The sequence below is a fragment of the Mus caroli genome, unplaced genomic scaffold, assembly GCF_978045245.1.
Source record: "Mus caroli unplaced genomic scaffold, Mus_caroli_1 scaffold_20, whole genome shotgun sequence".
Classification (NCBI taxonomy): Eukaryota; Metazoa; Chordata; class Mammalia; order Rodentia; family Muridae; genus Mus; species Mus caroli.
In genome coordinates, this window is record NW_028227275.1 from 7932028 (window position 1) to 7949240 (window position 17213).

Consider the following 17213-nt stretch of genomic DNA (forward strand, 5'->3'; position numbering starts at 1 on the left):
ACCTCTGAGGAACAGACGTCACCTCTGCAAAGTGAAGTTCAGGCACGTTTACAATCTAGATTTCCCAATCCACACCAAAAAATCCTAGACAGAGGGAGAATACAGTTCTTTCTATCGTTTCTAAAAGTTTCTGCAATAAAGGAAGGGCCATCCTCTGAAAAACAGTATTTTATAACTGAAGCGGTGAGTGGCGATGCTTACAAAACACTTCTGTTTCACTCCAATACTCACTCCAAATACTGCTGCTGGCATGTGTGCTGGTGTGTGTGCTGGTGTGTGTGCTGGTGTGTGTGCTTGTGTGCGTGCGTGTGCGGGCACACACACGAGCCTTTGCACACATGAAGGCCAGGGAGGGTATCAGGTGTCCTCCTCTATCTTTTTCTGCAGTATTCCTCGGATGCATTTAATTTTATCTTCAAAATCCATGGGGGAAGGAGAAAAACAACTCCTGAAAGTTGTTCTCCATATGTCCACCGTGACATGCATGTACACACACACACACACACACACACACTCGCGTAACGACATCGCTGTAAACATCAGCCCCCCCCCCCCCCCGAGATGGCTTAAATGCCTACTGCTCAAACACAGGGCACTGAATTCAGATCCTAGAGCCCAAGTAAGAGGTGGCTATGGTGGCAGATGCCTGCCACTCCAGCCTCACAGGAAGAGGTGGGCAGACACAGACAAGTGGATACCTGGAGCTCACTGGCACGTGTGTACACACGCACAGATGGCTTGGATGGGCAGCTCTTGCTGTGCAACCAGGAAGACCTGAGTTTAGATCCAGCGAGTGCTTTTAGCTGCTGAGCCATCCTGCTACCCACCTCCCTGACAACGTTTAAACAAAAGGAATCTCGTTATTTTATTATGGCAAGCATGTGCCATAGCATGTATGTGGAGGTCATGTTGGAGAAGCTAGTTTGCTCTTTCTTTTTTTTTAATTTTTTTTTTTTATTCTCTCTCTCCCCCTCCCACCCACATGTGGCTCCTGGGGACTGAACTCAGGCTGTCAGGCTTGGAGCCTGCAGAGCCACCTACCTCTCCAGCATCCAACTAAAAATGTAAAATTCAGCCAGTTCAGGAGCTGGAGATGGCTTAGCGGTTAAGAGCACTGGCTACTCCCGCCACATGATTCAGTCTTAATCTCCAGTTCCCACGTGGCAGCTCACAATTGTTTGTAGCTCCAGTTCTGGGGGATCTGACACCCTCACACCAATACACAAAAAATAAATTATATATAAAAAAGGTCAACTTTAAAAAAATTATAATGATAGGTAAATGCCAATGTGTTGTTTAAAAGAAAATCTTTTAAGTATGCGTATTTGTGTGATAATATGTGTATGTGAGTGCTGGTGCCCAGAGAGAGCAGACACAACCGATCCCTCTAAGGCTGGAGTGACAGGCAGTTCTGAGTCACCTGCTGTGTGTGCTGAGAACAGAACTCAGGCCCTCTGGAAGAGCAGTACAGAATCTTAGCCACCGAGCGCTCTCTCCAGCACTTCAGTTCACCTGAAGCTAACTAATCCATCACTTTTTAAATGAGCCAAACTCTTAATTGCTGTTAGGCTAAAGAATCACTTTAAGCACAGCCTATGAGACATAAAAGAACTTGGCTCAAAAGAATATTTAATGTGAGTAAGTGTGTGTATGTGTGGTTTTTTTTTTCCCCCGTAACAAAAAAAGAGGGTTCTTGGTTTTTATGGTATTTATAAAGTAAAATTATAACTGAGTACTTGGTTAGCTCTACCAATTGAAACTTGAAAGCATTGCAGCATAGCATCTGTAAAACCGACCCACTCGAGAGGCACTGTCCCATGATGCACCTGCTTTAGTAGAAGTCCCATTATGAAACACAGTCAACCTCAGTCTTCCTAAGTGGGTCATATTGCCTAGAATATCCTATGGGGACAAGCTGTTCTCTCTGAAGCAGGGGTAGAGAACAAAACTATTTTCCTTGGAAGGGGAAGATGTTTTCAGGGTTGCAAATGTCTCGCTTTGTATCTTCCTAAAATATTTTCTATCTTCAAGTGTCAGGATTCAGGAAGAGGAGGAGCAAGGAGGAGGTACAGCTAAATCTGACTTAGCATTTAGCTTTTCCCCTCGTAATCTAACAGAAGATGTAACCTGCCACAGAAACTTATTCATTCCCTGGGTACCTGTTAGTCCAGGCACCTGAAAACTGACGGCAGGGTTCTGTGTGCCAGATACAGCAGCCTGTGCTCTTGTGCGGTGTGTACAGTCTATAGCAGCGCATACACTCTCTAAAGATACAAAGTAGCGCACACTACAAGGCATACAGCTGATACAGAGGGTACTTTCCTGAGTTTAGAGGCCACTGGGTATCACCAGAAAGGCTCTGTGAAAAATATGTATTTTATATGTACCTGGGTACTCTAGCTGGGGACTAGGGGATCTAGGCTTCTACCTTAGCTCTGTCATTAACCAGCTTGGTGGGGCATAGAGTCAAGAGAGAAGGACTCTAGGTTCACAACTAAGCTCCCTTGCTGTAAGGACTCTGAACAAACACAAAGGCAACATGGTACCGTCCCCTCCCTCTCAGTCCCTTATTCACAGGAGTGCCAATATGACAAGCCTCCTTTTCTGACACGTGTCTTTGCTCACACACGCACACACACAGATCTAACCGTGCTCTGCGCGGCAGACATGACAAAGGCTAGAGAAAGCCACTTTAACTGTGCTTTGGGTTCTGTTAGATGAGGCAGGACTGAAAGTTCTGCCTAGCCAGCTTTTGTTTTCCCTCCTCATAAAACAAATGTCCTTCCCCTGCCCCCCTCCCCAGAGTGTTTGCTGTGCGTAACAGGCACACAGAACCCGCAGCTAAAAGCAGGTTAAGAAACGCTTCTCCCACCAAGGAGTTATAAAGAGTCGGATGAGGAAGGGAGACCGAAACAACTGCTTTGTCGGGATGACCGTATCCACGGCCTCCAGAAATGAAATCCTCATTTAGAAGCATGTAGAAAGAGGGCCAGTGCCAACAGAAAAGTCAAGTTTATCTCAGTGTCCACAGGGACATTGGAAGAGTCCCGAAAAAAAAAAACAAAACCCAACTTATTATCATAACCAAGCATTTGTGATAAAAGCAACATCCAAAATTCTAAGGTGCCTTTCATCTCAGCAGGAAGGAAGACACGGAGACAAGTGACTCTCTGGGGGTCCCAGGCCTGCTAGGGGTACGTGGTGAGAGCCTCTCTTAAAACGATCAAAATGAAAAACAAACATTTAAGACAAAAGTTAAAATTATTTCTGGGATTTTAACTCTAATGCAGGTTTTCTTCACATAAAAAAAAACCCCACATTCACAAACAATACAATAAAAAGTGAGCAGGACCTCACAGAGTTTACTCTTTATCACAGACATTGGCTCCTCTTACCTATGACCAATCTTATCTGTGTATTACATACAAACAGAACACTAACACCCAGAAAAGGTGACCCAGTCTCCGCCAGGTAACAGCCCTTAAAATGTTACCACTTATAAACTCTTCTCATGGAATTTGTTTACGTTTTGATAATTCGTTAAATTTTACACCTTCCTCTATGAAATTATTGCTCCTGCTGAGAGCTCAAGAGTGATGTATTCCTCAATTTTCATTAATAGATATGATTTGATGTACTGACCAGGTAGATAGCCAGTGTGCACATGTTTGAACCCAGGGCCTCACAATGAAACGGAAGGAAGAGAGGACCGAGAACCACAGAACGACTAAGAACTAAGGGCTCCGTAACAGGAAGAACAGCAAATGCCAAAGTCCTGAGCTGGGATCGAGCATGGTGTTCTGTGAGATGGGGTGGCACCTATCAGCTGGGCCACAGGAGATGGGGACAGAGCGGTGGGGTCTCGAAGGCTCTGTGGTGCAGGTTCTGTGTAACTCAGTTGGGAAGCAGTGGATGGACTGCAGGGAGAGAAACGTCATCGTGGAAGGTACACTTTGGGAAGGTCACACTTGCTGCTCAGTGAATGCAAAGGCTGAGGAGGAGCCGTTAACAGAGACCAGGCCTCTTTAAAGCATCTCACACACTCTCTTCATCGCTCTCCAGAGCGGCAGTGCTGGCTCGCTCTCCGGTTACTTCACAGACCACCTCCAAAGCACCCAAGCCGGTCTCCTGTCCTCTATGGTTACATTTTACCATCCATTCCTAACTGGTCTCACGTACCAAAGGCTGGCTGTGTAGTACAGGCTGGCCTCCAAGTCCCCATCCTTCCAAGTCCAGCGGTTTGAAGCACACATCACCAGCTTAGTAAGGCCCCTCCTCTACCAAGGCTCTGACCATGCACGCTACATCTTCCCTCCAGAAACTCAAACCCTCCGGGTTGGGCCATCACGTCAGGGGGACGCTTGCCTAGCCTGAGGCCCTCGAGTTCAATTCCCAATACTACAAAATCAAACAAAAGCTTCAAAGATCACTGCCAACAAAACAAAGTTCAAAACACCACTCTGCGATCTACGTCCAAGCTGCGCTTTTGGTCTTACATCCTGGTACTGACCTGACAGACGCTGCTATTCCACCGTCAACATGAGCTGCTCTTTTCTGGACCTTTTACAATTTATTATTACTGTGTGTGTGTGTGATGTGTGAGAGTGTGTGGGCAGAAGGTCAGAGGAGAACTGCTGAAGAGAAAGTTCTGTCCTTCCACCGTGGGGTCCAGGGCTTGATTGTATGTCGTCAGGTTTGTGTGGGGGAAGCACTTCTAGCCACTGAGCCATCTCGATGGGCCATGGACGTAACTCAACATACCAACTCCCTGCTTCTGTGCGCCCATTCACGCTGACGGCTTTCCTAACGCTTCGATTCACAGTCAGCACGCGTGCTTCTCAGTGACCCAGTGTTTTCAGTTTGGAAACACTACCAGTACACTTGATATTAGCTGGTCACTAAACTAAGTAGCACCACTAAGAGAGGCCTACAGATACCAAACCATGATAGCTTTAACCTTAAGAATGCAGGGTAAGACCTGGGTCACAGCCTTCATTTTATGTATCAGGGTGCCAAGTATTGATTATAATCATCACTGAAGAAAAAGACTGATAACAAACATAGCCATGGTATTTGTGATGGACAGGGCCACGGGATGTAATCCCCACCCCTTTTTTTTTTGTTTTTTCGAGACAGGGTTTCTCTGTATAGCCCCTGGCTGTCCTCGAACTCAGAAATCCACCTGCCGCTGCCTCCCGAGTGCTGGGATTAAAGGCGTGCGTCACCATGCCCGGCTGTAATTCCCTCTTTTACCACAGCCATTCTCCCTCTGCCTAGCAAAGCATTCGTAGTCCAGTGTCCTCGTTTGGCCATATGAGCTTCGCCAAAGCTGTACTAAGGGTCAGCCTTGTGTTTCAGTGGAATGGCAGCTGCTACGGTTGAATGGCCTCCCCTGCAGTCAGCACCGAGTTCTTGACCATTAAAGTCATTTAAGTTGCTGACTCTGTTGAAGAGTAATTCGAATTAAGAAAGTGGAAAACCAACAACACGGCCCTAAACCTGTACTGAAGAGTCCTTCTCTGCCGAAGGCCTGAACTCATAAGCCAAGGACAAGGTGAATCCTAACACCTAGAGTGCCAAGACTCACTATGTTTACCATGAGGTGATTCACACGGGTTCCCGAGGACCACAGAGCCTCCCAGCATGCCCTGCTTCCCCCTCGCCAGGGCCTGTGTGCGGTGACACACACCAGCACAGTACACAAGTGACATGTGCTCGTCACCAGCTCACACCCACTCGACACCCGCTCACGTGCCCAACACAGCCAGGGGGAACCCAGCTCCTGAGACCTCCAAAGACGTGTCAGAAAAACTGAAAGGCCCTCAGTGAGTGAGCTGCAGGCGTCTGGGCAACGGAGACCTGAACAAAGTCTATATAGGGGTGTCCCTGGCCCCGTCGCCACTGTTAGGCTTTGAGATCTGGGAGTACGAACTTCAACACTTGTTAGCTATTCTCTCTTCAAGGCCAGAACCCAGGCCTTCAGCAGTCTTAGGGCTTTAAGAGAACCATCTAGAATCTCTCCACTCTTCACTAACATTGCACACTGCCTACTGCGACCCTTACTGCATTTGCCTCAGTGAAAACGCAACCCAAAGAGCTTTATGTAAAGATTTTAGACTGAACTAGAGATAAAGCATTCTTTCTGACAAGAATATAAAACGTATGTGCGCGCGCACGCATGCACACATGCACACACGCGCGCGCGCGCGCACACACACACACACACACACACACACACACACACACACACACACGGTGGCAAAAATTCAAGAATACAAATGACTCCAAGAATGCCTTGTCAGGACAAAGACAAACTGAACTGCCACTTTGGTACTGAATAACTTTCCTCATTTAAGGTCAGGTTCTAAAGATGTCGGGAGCCAAAGCCAGAAACCTACTTTCCTTAAAAGATGCAGGATCCTGGCTGACCACAGTGTAGGTAAGAACTTGCCTTGGAAATAACAACCTCTGACTGCTACTGCAGTAACCATCTAGGATAAACTTTTAGACACTCTTGTGCTGCCTTCCTGCTAAACACCCCTCTCTGGAATAACCCCCGCCCCCCCCCCCCCCGGGTCTTGCCTGACCACACGCTGGAAACTTTGCAGAGGGAGGGCACAGGTCATTGAATCTGACCTCTCTTTACCCATTGGCTCTCTTACACGTGCAGCTGAAGTGGAATTTTATTGCTAACGACAGAAATCCTTTTGAAGAATGTGTCATGGAAAGGTTACCGTTTCATCTTCCCGGTGATAATCTCAGGGAACAGAGGAAGAGAATAAACCAAGCAGACAGACAACATGGAAGAAGAGGAGGAGAAATAGTCTGAGAAGAGAGCTGTGAGGACTGACAGCTCCTGCGAGGCTGTCAGCAGATGACTGGACCCCGCCGTAAGGAGGGTCCTAGCGTATGACTTCTGCAGTGCTGTTCCTCTGGCACAGAGGGACACCAGATTAAACAACCCACAGGGTGCAGCAAAGGAATACAGGAGGGCTAAACACCACCTTCACACATTTCTGCTGTGATTAAGTCAGAGATAAGATGGACTAATACATAACGTTTCCTTGGAGACTTGAAAAGTTCTTACCCATAGTACTACACAGCCTCTTTACTCGTGATAAAAGCCTTTTTTTTGGGGGGGGGGGGTGAGGTTTCTAATGGAGGCCTACCAAGAGCCACATGTTTATCAGTATTTAACCCATGTGCCCCCCAACAAGATATATATTCTCGTTTTCTCGCTATTTTGTTGGTTTTGCTTTATCTTAGTGTTTGAGTGTTCTGCCTGCGTGGATGTGTAAGTACCATGTGTGTGCCTAGTTCTCAGGGAGGTCAGAGGAAGGCTTCAGGTCCCCTGAAACCAGAGTTTTGGGTGATGTGAGCTACTGAACTGAACCTGGGCTCTCTGAAAGAACAGCAAGTACTGTCGACTGCTGAGCCATCTCTCCAATCTCCTTCTGTTTTTGAGACAGGATCTTACTTTGCAATAGGCCAGGTGGGTCTTGAACTCAATCTCTGATATCATATTGAACCTCCTGCAGTTTTCTAAGGACACAGTCCTCGCTCACTGCCGTCTACAGTCTTCCAAGACTCTCTGCAAAGGAGAATTACGGCCTTCCAGAACAATCTTTCCGTTAGTACCCTCTGCTTCTCCATTACCGTACCTGATACTTTCTCACCCAGAAAACTCAAGGTCCTTAAGGACAAACGTGACCTTAAACATTCTTATAATTTCTAGGCAAACCACTCGGTGTATCTGGCAGTGAGACTTTACAGCTCACAATTGAAAAGCATTTGCTAAATAAATAAATGAATGAACGAATGAACAAACAAATAGGCAAACTGCAAAGATCCACTGCACTCAAGTTTCTGACATTTATCACCTAATTCAAAAAACCTAACCTTTTAGTAAATCCATGTTTTTAAGCCATGAGCCTATCACAGTCAACCACATTCTTAAAGACAGAAAGAAAGCCATCCCATAAACTCAAATTCGAATGAGCTCAGTAACATGTTTACTCTCCCCCACCCCCACCCCCAGGCAGCGTTTCTCTGTGTAGCCCTGGCTATCCTGGAACTCACTCTGTAGACCAGGCTGACTTCGAACTCAGAAATCCGCCTGCCTCTGCCTCCCAAGTGCTGGGATTAAAAGTGTGTGCCACCACTGCCTGGACACATGTTTACTTCTTAAAATCTTTTTTTTTCCCCATAAAATACAATGTATCACAATCATGATAAGCTATAATCTTAAAAATAAAATAACAACTACATAGTCACTCCCAATCACTTTAATTTCTCATGCAGAATCGGAAGTTTGCTTTCAAACAAATTAAAGCTGCAGTTCATTACAGACTCACCGGTTCTTTTCCAACTCATTGTGTGTAGATCTAAAGGAAGAAGAAGAAGAAGAAAAAGCATTAGCCAAACTTGTTAATAAGGTTACAGAAAGGTGGATCAGCTGTGTCAGTAATATATTACAAGTGAATTTAACAATACAACACACAGACTTCTACAACCTCATTCATTTGAGTAAAGTTATACTCGCTGCAAATCACTGTGATAATGGCTAACAAATTTATACTAAGCAGCAAAATACAATGAGCTATTTGGCAAATATCAGAATTCTTACATTAGTCCCTTAAGTAATAATCCAGGATTTTAAAACATGAATATGATAAAGGACAATTTAAGTTTTTAATATTAGAACTAAGACTTTGATCACCTTCCAGCACGTGCACATCCATGTGTGTATTGAGTCCAGGAACCCACAAACTCACTGTGTAGCTGAGAATGACCTTAAACTTCTGGCTCTCCTGCCTCTATTCCCAAGTGCTGGGACTACAGGTATGTACCACTGCATTTGACTTTATGTGCTCCTGGGACTGAACCCACCATCTCATGCATGCTAAGCAAGCACTCTCCAGCTGAACCACACCCCCCCATATATCATTTTACACATCTTTGTCAATGCCGAACGCGTTCGGAATATTGTGTTACTGACTGCTGTAATTTTATCCCCCAACCCATGGACATTTAATGTGAGACTCACAACCCTTAACAAGTACGTATTTTTATGAGCCTCATAATTGGTGGGAATTTACCTACTGTCTTGAATTCAACAGCCAGAGGGCTGAGTGTCTGTCTGTCTGTGTGCCTGCCTCTTGCTTATTGGCAATTTCCTAAAGTTCCACAGGATGAAAAAGACAGACACTCATTTTTAAAGTTATCTTAAGCCCTTCTCCCTCAAAAAAAAAAGGAAAAAGAGTCTTATGATGTCTCAAGACTTCCGCCAAATGAGCAGCAAATGTATGCACAATTCAGGCAGAAGAAACTATAAAAACATGCAATCTGTAGCTTAGCAACTCAGGGCTTAAAGTGCAATAAATGACGACGAAGCGTCTACCAGTCTGTTTATTAAACGTGTGGATTGTTTTCGTTTGTGTAAGACACTCAAGCAGAGAAGTTTGCGAGGACAATGGCATACTTAGTCACTTATTCACTATTAGTATTCACAAGTGCGTCTCCCTGTGAGCACGCACGTTCCGCACGCACGCCACGGTGCAGATGGAGGTAAGAGAGCTCCTCTGTGGTGGAGTTTCTCTGTCCACCTTTACGTGTGTTCTGGGGACTGAACTCACGCCGCCGGGTTTACACAGCAAAAGTCATCTCAGCGGCCCCCCAGGGATTAAAGAAATCCTTCAAAATTAACAGTGAGATTTCCTGTGCCCTCCTGGCAAGCAAGTTTGGGTTTAGTTGCCTCTCTCTAAAACTGACAGCAGGTAAGAGATGCTCTCTCTCTAAGAAAGTCCACAGTACCTGATCCCCAGCAATGATGTGTTTATAGAAAAACAGATGCTAGTTCACCATCAACCTATTCTAAACTATCCGGCAATCCCATGGGTCACCACAAATGCAAAGGAGAAGACGTTCAACAATAACCAGCAGTGGAATTCCAACATTATCCTGAACCTATTATAAAAGCTAGGACCAAAGGAGCATAATCGGGCCCACCACTGTGAGCAAAATTAAAACAGCAGGTCCCTCCTGCCTCTCCTGAACACTCTTATTATTTGTCTTATTAAGAAAAAAAAAGGGGGGGCTAAGACTCTCAACCTGAGTGACGTAGGAGATGCACGACACACATCTAGTTACGCCACCACAGGTTTTAACAAGACTCCCAAGTAACAAGAAACACAACGGTTGCAAACACACCAATGATCCCCCCCAACACCGCGCGCGCCCCAGCCCTTTCGCAAACACACTATTGATTCCCACAGTCCTCGCTCTTCCAATGTTTACTCCTACTTTGCTTAGCTTTTCCATAGACTATGAAGTCAGCACATCCTGAACGCTCTCAGTGTTCAACACTGACTTAGACAACAAGGAACGGGAGAGCGGCTGGCTGGCAAACTCACCCGCGTATAGGAGTCGTTATGACGAGAGGTAAAATAAGCTCGTACGGGAAAATCCAACTGTCTCAGGAGTGCAACGGTCACGGCATTTACTTCTCCCTGGAGCTACTGAGAATATCTGGGGCAGAGGCAGCTATGATTTGGGGCTTAAATGACAGGCGTGGCTGGTTTCAGTAAGGTCTGGAGCCGACCAAAGGTTATTCCAACTAGAAGGAATAGGTTAAGCAGGCAGAGCTGTGAGGTCCCAAGCAACGGCAAGGCGTGGTGACACATAGAAGTCACACAGACAACAGTGTCACACAGCAAAAGCCTGCGCTTAGTACTACCTGCCGCTCACTCACAGCAGCTGTGTAGCTTTGGGACAGACTATTTAACCTGGTTCACAGTTTCCTAATTTGTAAAACTCAAATATCATCATGCCTTGCTAGGTTAGAGTGAGAACTTGGGGGGGGGGGGGATGCAAGCGCACACGGCAGCCAGGAAATCTGAGGTCCTAATTGTTTTGAGGCATGGCCTCACTGACCTGAAAGGCCTGATCAGCCTCCGGAATGCTAGAACTACAGGCTGTGCTACCCGGTCTAGGTTTTTGGTTTTTGGTTTTGTTTTTAAATTTTATGTATATGGGTGTTTTGCCTGCCTGGATACCACCTGTGTGCCCAGCGTTTTCAGAGGCTGGAAACGGGCATTGGATCACCAGGAACTGAAATTACGGAGAGCTGCGAGCCATCACCTGCTGCCACCTGGCTGCTGGACCTCGAACCCCGGAGTTCTACCCCACTCTGAACTGTCTCTCCAACTCCAATAATCACGTTAAAAAAAACCAAAAACCAAAAACCAAAACAAAAAAACTGAAAACTCTAAACACTATTAAATATACTACATAAGACAATTTGATGGGTGTTCAGTAACCTGAGAAATTCACCCGGAAAGAGAGAAATAATCGTAGCAAGGAAAAAGAGAAACCGAAAGACAAGTGACTAAAGCCATTTGGTCGTTTAGCCAACTGTGCAGACGGTGCAAGGTCCAGCAGTGTGAGGCAGAGAAAGACACCCGAATGTGTACAGAGAGATACAGTGGTTCAAGTGATGCTAAGAATAAACGAGTAGATGAATCCACTGCACACCAACACACTCTCGGAACAGAATGCAGCTCTGCGAGCAAACGCCAGTGAGGCAAACTCTCCCCTTTCACACACCTCTTCTCTGCTTAATTAACTTCCAAGGACAGAAAAGCGTCTCTCTCAATTAGCACTGAATCACGGGTAATCGTTATCAGTAACAACTCTTTAAGAGAGACATTCTATGTATCCCATGTTTGAATGGGCCCCGTTTTCTCACATAGACCCCCGTGTTTTCTGACTACAACCTAACTCGACCATGTTATGTTTAGGGTGTATTTAAAGGACAGACAGGAGAGTCAAACCTGCATAAAATGGTCACATGTGACTCAGAAGAATCACTGCCAAGAAAGGAAAACAGAAGCCTGTTACCAGACTGGGGAAGACACAGCCTGGTTAATTAAAAAGCCAATCTTCAACTACTTATGTTTTTCTTTCATTTGCTTTCTAACCCTTCACGGACCTAATGAATGTTGCTCTCAGACAACAAAGTGAACATCATCTATGAAGCTAGAGAAGTATTTTCTAACCTGAAACATAAAGTGTAATCCATAACACATATATGAAATAGAATATATAAAATATTGTATATAATATATATAAGTATATACATATATTTATGTATACACACACACACACACACACATATATATATATATATACATATATTAAAAAGTGGGGTGAGGGGGGTTCTCTGAAGTCTATATCCAAAAAGGGTTGACAAGGAAAACTATGAGAATCACTGGGGCAAAACTTCCAAGTATACTTATATATTATTATTCTTTATTGTTTCTTTATGTACCACACCCAGGTCTTACTTTTTTAAAGGGTATTTTCTGTCTATGTTTCCACCAAATATATAGCTAATATTTTGAGGAAAAGGCAGTAAAGGACATGAAAGATGGTAAATTTTGAATTTTGAAAGCTTTTCTTACACGTTTTCCCATAAAATCAAAACCCTCAACCAAGACAGTGATTATAGCCACGGCTGTATGATCATCCCTGTCTTAGCCTACTGATTGGCTGGTGGGCATGCCGACTGCTTCCAGCTTTTGCGGTGACTTTGAATAACGGGCCAGGACCATTCAGATGTGAGCGTGAGTGAGCAGGGAAGACACCTTCATCTTCAAGGACTGCGCCTCTGTCTTCTTGCACTTACACTAACACCCAGGTCTTATGCTTATGAGTGTGTGGCCACAACGTGAGCCACACACTGGTATTTAGTAGGTAAATGTTTTGCTGAAAGAGTAAAGAGTAAAGAGAACACGTCACTCGGCGTGGTTTCTACTCATTGTCAAGTGACAGAATCTACAACCACCTTGGACTTGGTTCTAGCACGTGTCAATCCCCAGGCACGCCTATCACCTAGAAGACATCATGGAGTCAGGCCAGCCCACCCTAAGTGTATGTGGTCCCAATACATGGGTGGGGTCTTCACCAGCACAAACAGAAGGCAGGCTGAGCACTCTACTCATCTCTCTCTGCTTCGTACCTGCAGACACGTGACTCACTGCTCAGACCACGTCTCCCCACCGTGATGAACTGTACCTCAAACTGTGAACCAAAATACATTCTCCCTCCCTCAAGTTTCTTTTTGAGTATTTTTTTTCACAGAAGTGAGGTAGGTAATGTTCCCAGCTACTTCTGGTAACCTGAGTCTCAGACTGTGAGTAGTCTGTCTGTCTGTCCGTCTGTGTATGTGTGTGCATATGTGCACATGAGGGCCAGAGGTTGACACAGGGTACCTTCCCCAATCACTTCTCAACTTCCATTTGAGACAAGGTCTATCACTCACTGGAATCTGGCCAGACTGGCTTGCCAGCAAGCCCCTAGGATCTTCGTGTCTCTGCCTCAGATTTCAAAGTTTAAAAAAGGAAGGAAACAACAACAACAGTGTTGAAAATAAAATAAACATCAGAAAGATTTTTAAACATTTCTAAATTTCTTTCACATAAAGCAATTAACTATAAGCTCACCAGTCTTCTCAATAAAGTGTCAACATCTCACCAAAATCTGATTTCTGTGAGCTTGCGTGTGTACACCACAATATTCAGTGTTCACTGAGTCTCTACACTGGAAATATAGATACTCTAAAATTACAAAGCTCCCTTACGGCTGCGCTCATTTCACACTGACGTATACATAGAAGGGACTAAGGCAGGATCTCTTAATTCTATGTGTGGGCAGGACAATGGTGGGGAGTCAAAAACCAAACACCTGAAAATTCACTTTTCTTCTTAATATCAAGGCAAACTCACTGCACACTGACCTTGAAATTTCTTTTCTTAGAGGGTCTGCAAAGATTTACGAGACTGGTTCATAAACTGAGCTCACAATGAGAGACAAGCTGCAGCTTTATCAAAGTTTGACTCACTGAAGACAGGACAGCGGTTTCACTAATGAAAAAGAAAATAAACTACAAAGGGTTAAAACAGCACTGGTGGGCAGTACCATGACGTCAGCCCTGGAGCACGTGATCCAGGTGTCTGACAGAAAGGCAGAACACTGACACCACCACACAGAATCTAAGTTTGGGCTGTTCGGTCTTTAATTCTTCAGGTAAATTATTACCAACAGGTCTTTGCTTATCCTACAGAAACAAGTCTTAGGCCTTTAATTTATCCTCCAGGAATGCCTGAACTACAAGTCCAATTTCTTGAAGGAAAAAGGAGGAGGAGGGGGGAGGAGGAAGAAGAGGAGGACGGCGAGGGGGAGGAGGGAGAGGGAAGGAAGAAGAGGAAGAGAATCCACTTCGTACACTTTTCTGAAATCAAAGCGAGAGACACACGTTACAGACTTTATAAATGCGCAGCTATCATGTTACATGGAAATTAGAATTATTGCTGATTTTATAAGACAGAGCCTGCCCCTCCCCCCACTTTCTTTTTGAGCTAGGGTCTAACTATGTAGCCAAAGCTGGCCTAAACCTCACAATCCCCCTGCCTCAGCCTTCCCAGGGCTGGTAATACAGACTCGCCTGTGCCCACTTGAATGTGCCCTCTGTCACCCAAGTCTAAGTCTTCATGCTTGTAACAAACAGGAAATAACAAAGGTACAGCAGAATTCAGCTCTGCCTGGGATGACAAATGAGACCTTAGACTATCTGAATGCCATCAAGACACCCGGCTTAATAAACTACTGCAGATGCAGATATGCAGAGCACAACATCCTCCAATAACTTAAGATGTTGAAGACAAACATGAAAAAAAAAAAACAACACACTTAAGCAATAGAATTTCTTGGGGCATAAAGAAAAATGGAATTCTTATAGGAAAACAGATACGACTGCAGACATCACCTTAACTGAACTAGTTTCAGAACCACCAGTATGGCTTCCCTCGCTCCTGTAGCTGCTATACATTGTATATACAGATACGCACATATACACACAGACACATGAAATTACTACATATGGCGTGAGGAGAAGTGAACCCATCTAGGGGAACAAAGGGAAGGTGGGCAGGGACGGAGAGGGAACGAACTCAGCATACAACACAGCCTTGTGGGAAAACTTTCTAAGAGTAAAAGGTTATAATAGGTTCAGAACCACGAAGCGCTCCCTCAGAGATCAATCATCAGGCCCTGTTATAGACTTCACTGGATTCTGTTTTTCCTGTTATGAACTTCATCATATTTTGAAATAATAAATTATCTTGCTTCTTTCTTTCTTTCTTTCTTTCTTTCTTTCTTTCTTTCTTTCTTTTTAGTTTTGTCGAGAAAGGGTTTCTTTGTATAGGCCTGGCTGTCCTGGAACTCACTTTGTAGACCAGGCTGGGATTAAAGGCTTGGCTGCTTATTTCTTTCATTAGATAGTACGTTGTTTCATGAGAATAGAAATACAGTGTATCTGTGTAAATACATATTCTGAGAGGGGAATGTACCAGCATTTTTAGAGATGTGCTGGTTGGTCGGCTGGTTGGCTGACTGGTTACATTGTTTGTTTTTGTCAACTTGACACAGACTGTGTTCATGTGGGAAGAGGGAACCTTAACTGAGGTAACGCCTCCATCAGACTGGCCTGGAGGCCAGTCAGCTGCGAATTGTCATGACCAGTGATTGACGTGGAAGGGCCACGCCCCCTGTAAGCAGTGTCAACCTTGAGCAGGCCATCCTGGGTTGCACAGAAAGCGACCCGAGCAAGCCAGTGAGCAGTGTGCTCCATGGTCTCTGACTCAGTTCCTGCCAACAGTCTCCTGCCTTGACTTCCCCTGACCACGGACTGTAACTTGTTAACCCTTTCCATGGCGCTTTCCGTCATGGTGTTTTATCACAGCAACAGAAAGCAAATTAGCACAATGGGAAATCAAAACATAAAATAGAACCAAAAAAAAAAAAATGAGAGACAGAAGAGAACGAGGTTCTATAATGCACGCTTCAATTACATTAGGTCTATATTAAGCTAAAAATTGTATCTGGAAACACAGTTTGTCAGCCATGCTATCAAATGAATCTCTTTCATTAGATTAGTATTTGGAAATCTATCCTCACCAGAAGAAAATAATGAAGAAGTGCATCAAAAAGGCAGGGGGCAGTGCTGCCTCACTGCTAATAAGAAAGCTTTCTTCAGACCTCAGTCCCCTCTTCCAGACTGTCACGATGAACACACATTTTAAATTCAGCTTGTCATGAAAAGCTCTAATGTTTCTACCTGCATATGATGTGCTCTGATCAAATCTACCTGCACCCCTGCCCTGCAGTCTTGCTGCTTCCCCCTCACAACTTCATGTGCCTTTCTTTCGTTTTTAAATTTAATGTCCACCAAATCCATTTACTGCTACCTGTTTGTGCATGGGTGTGGGACCATCTACTAGGGTATGGGTGGCCTCTCAGGGCCAGAATCCCCGAGGTCAATGGACTTCTTCCATTGGAGTGGGATGTCTGAGCCCTTCCTTGGTCTGCTCTGAGATTCTGGCTAGCTTGATCCTGTGCGGGTCTTGTGCACACAGTCGCAGCCAACATCAGGTTGGTATATTATCTGCGGATGTCTACTACCTCTGGCTTTTACAGGTTTTTTTCTGCCCATCCTTTCTGAGATGGTTACTGTGAACCTCAGGGATATGATACAGATGCCCCATTTAGAGTGGAGTCTTCCAGCCTCTTTATTCTCCATATATAATCCAGTTGTGGGTTTCTGTGTTGATCACCATCTACTGTAAAAAGAAGCATCTTGGTGAGGGTTGAAAGGAGCCTGTTTAATAGGATGTCCAGTTAGCAGAATGACAGTCCGAAGTTCTCTTCCCGAGCCTATGACTTACCCAGCCGTAGTTAACAGTGCCAGGCGTGGGCTCTATTTTGTGAAGTGGGCTGTAAACCCAGCGAATAAGTGGTTGGTTACTTCCGTAACATATATGCCACTACTATACCTGTGCACATACTGGAGTAGGCCAGTCATTTTTGTAGCTCACAAGGTTCTCAGCTCAGTAAGACTGTTGGTAACTTTTCTCTCCTGGTAGCGTCTGTTTAACCCTGGAGTTCTATGAAAGCTAGCCAGTAGAGATGATGCCTTTAGGTCAATATCGGCTTGTATTCTCCATGTCTTGTGTCTCAAGGATAGGGTGGCTTCAGCAATAGGGTCCAAACATCAAGTTTGGGAGGGTAACCAAAGCAAAGGCAGTAACAGACTGGAATGCTGGGGTCCACGGACCTCACTGACCAACAACTCAGAAAGCAGTAGCCTAAACCTGGTA

General features: G+C 44.9%; 1 protein-coding gene across 5 annotated transcripts in view; it reads right to left on the minus strand.

Moving 5' to 3' along the window:
• Window positions 1-17213, minus strand: part of Mxi1 (MAX interactor 1, dimerization protein) — a 62350-nt gene that overhangs the window by 17867 nt on the left and 27270 nt on the right. For 4 of the 5 annotated variants that reach the window (XM_021152103.3, XM_021152106.3, XM_021152105.3 and 1 more), the window contains exon 3: window positions 8355-8384. The exons of the other annotated variant lie outside the window; for it this stretch is intronic. In XM_021152103.3, the coding sequence (XP_021007762.1) occupies window positions 8355-8384 (30 nt within the window). The remainder of the gene's footprint in view (window positions 1-8354; window positions 8385-17213) is intronic. 5 annotated transcript variants of the gene reach the window in all.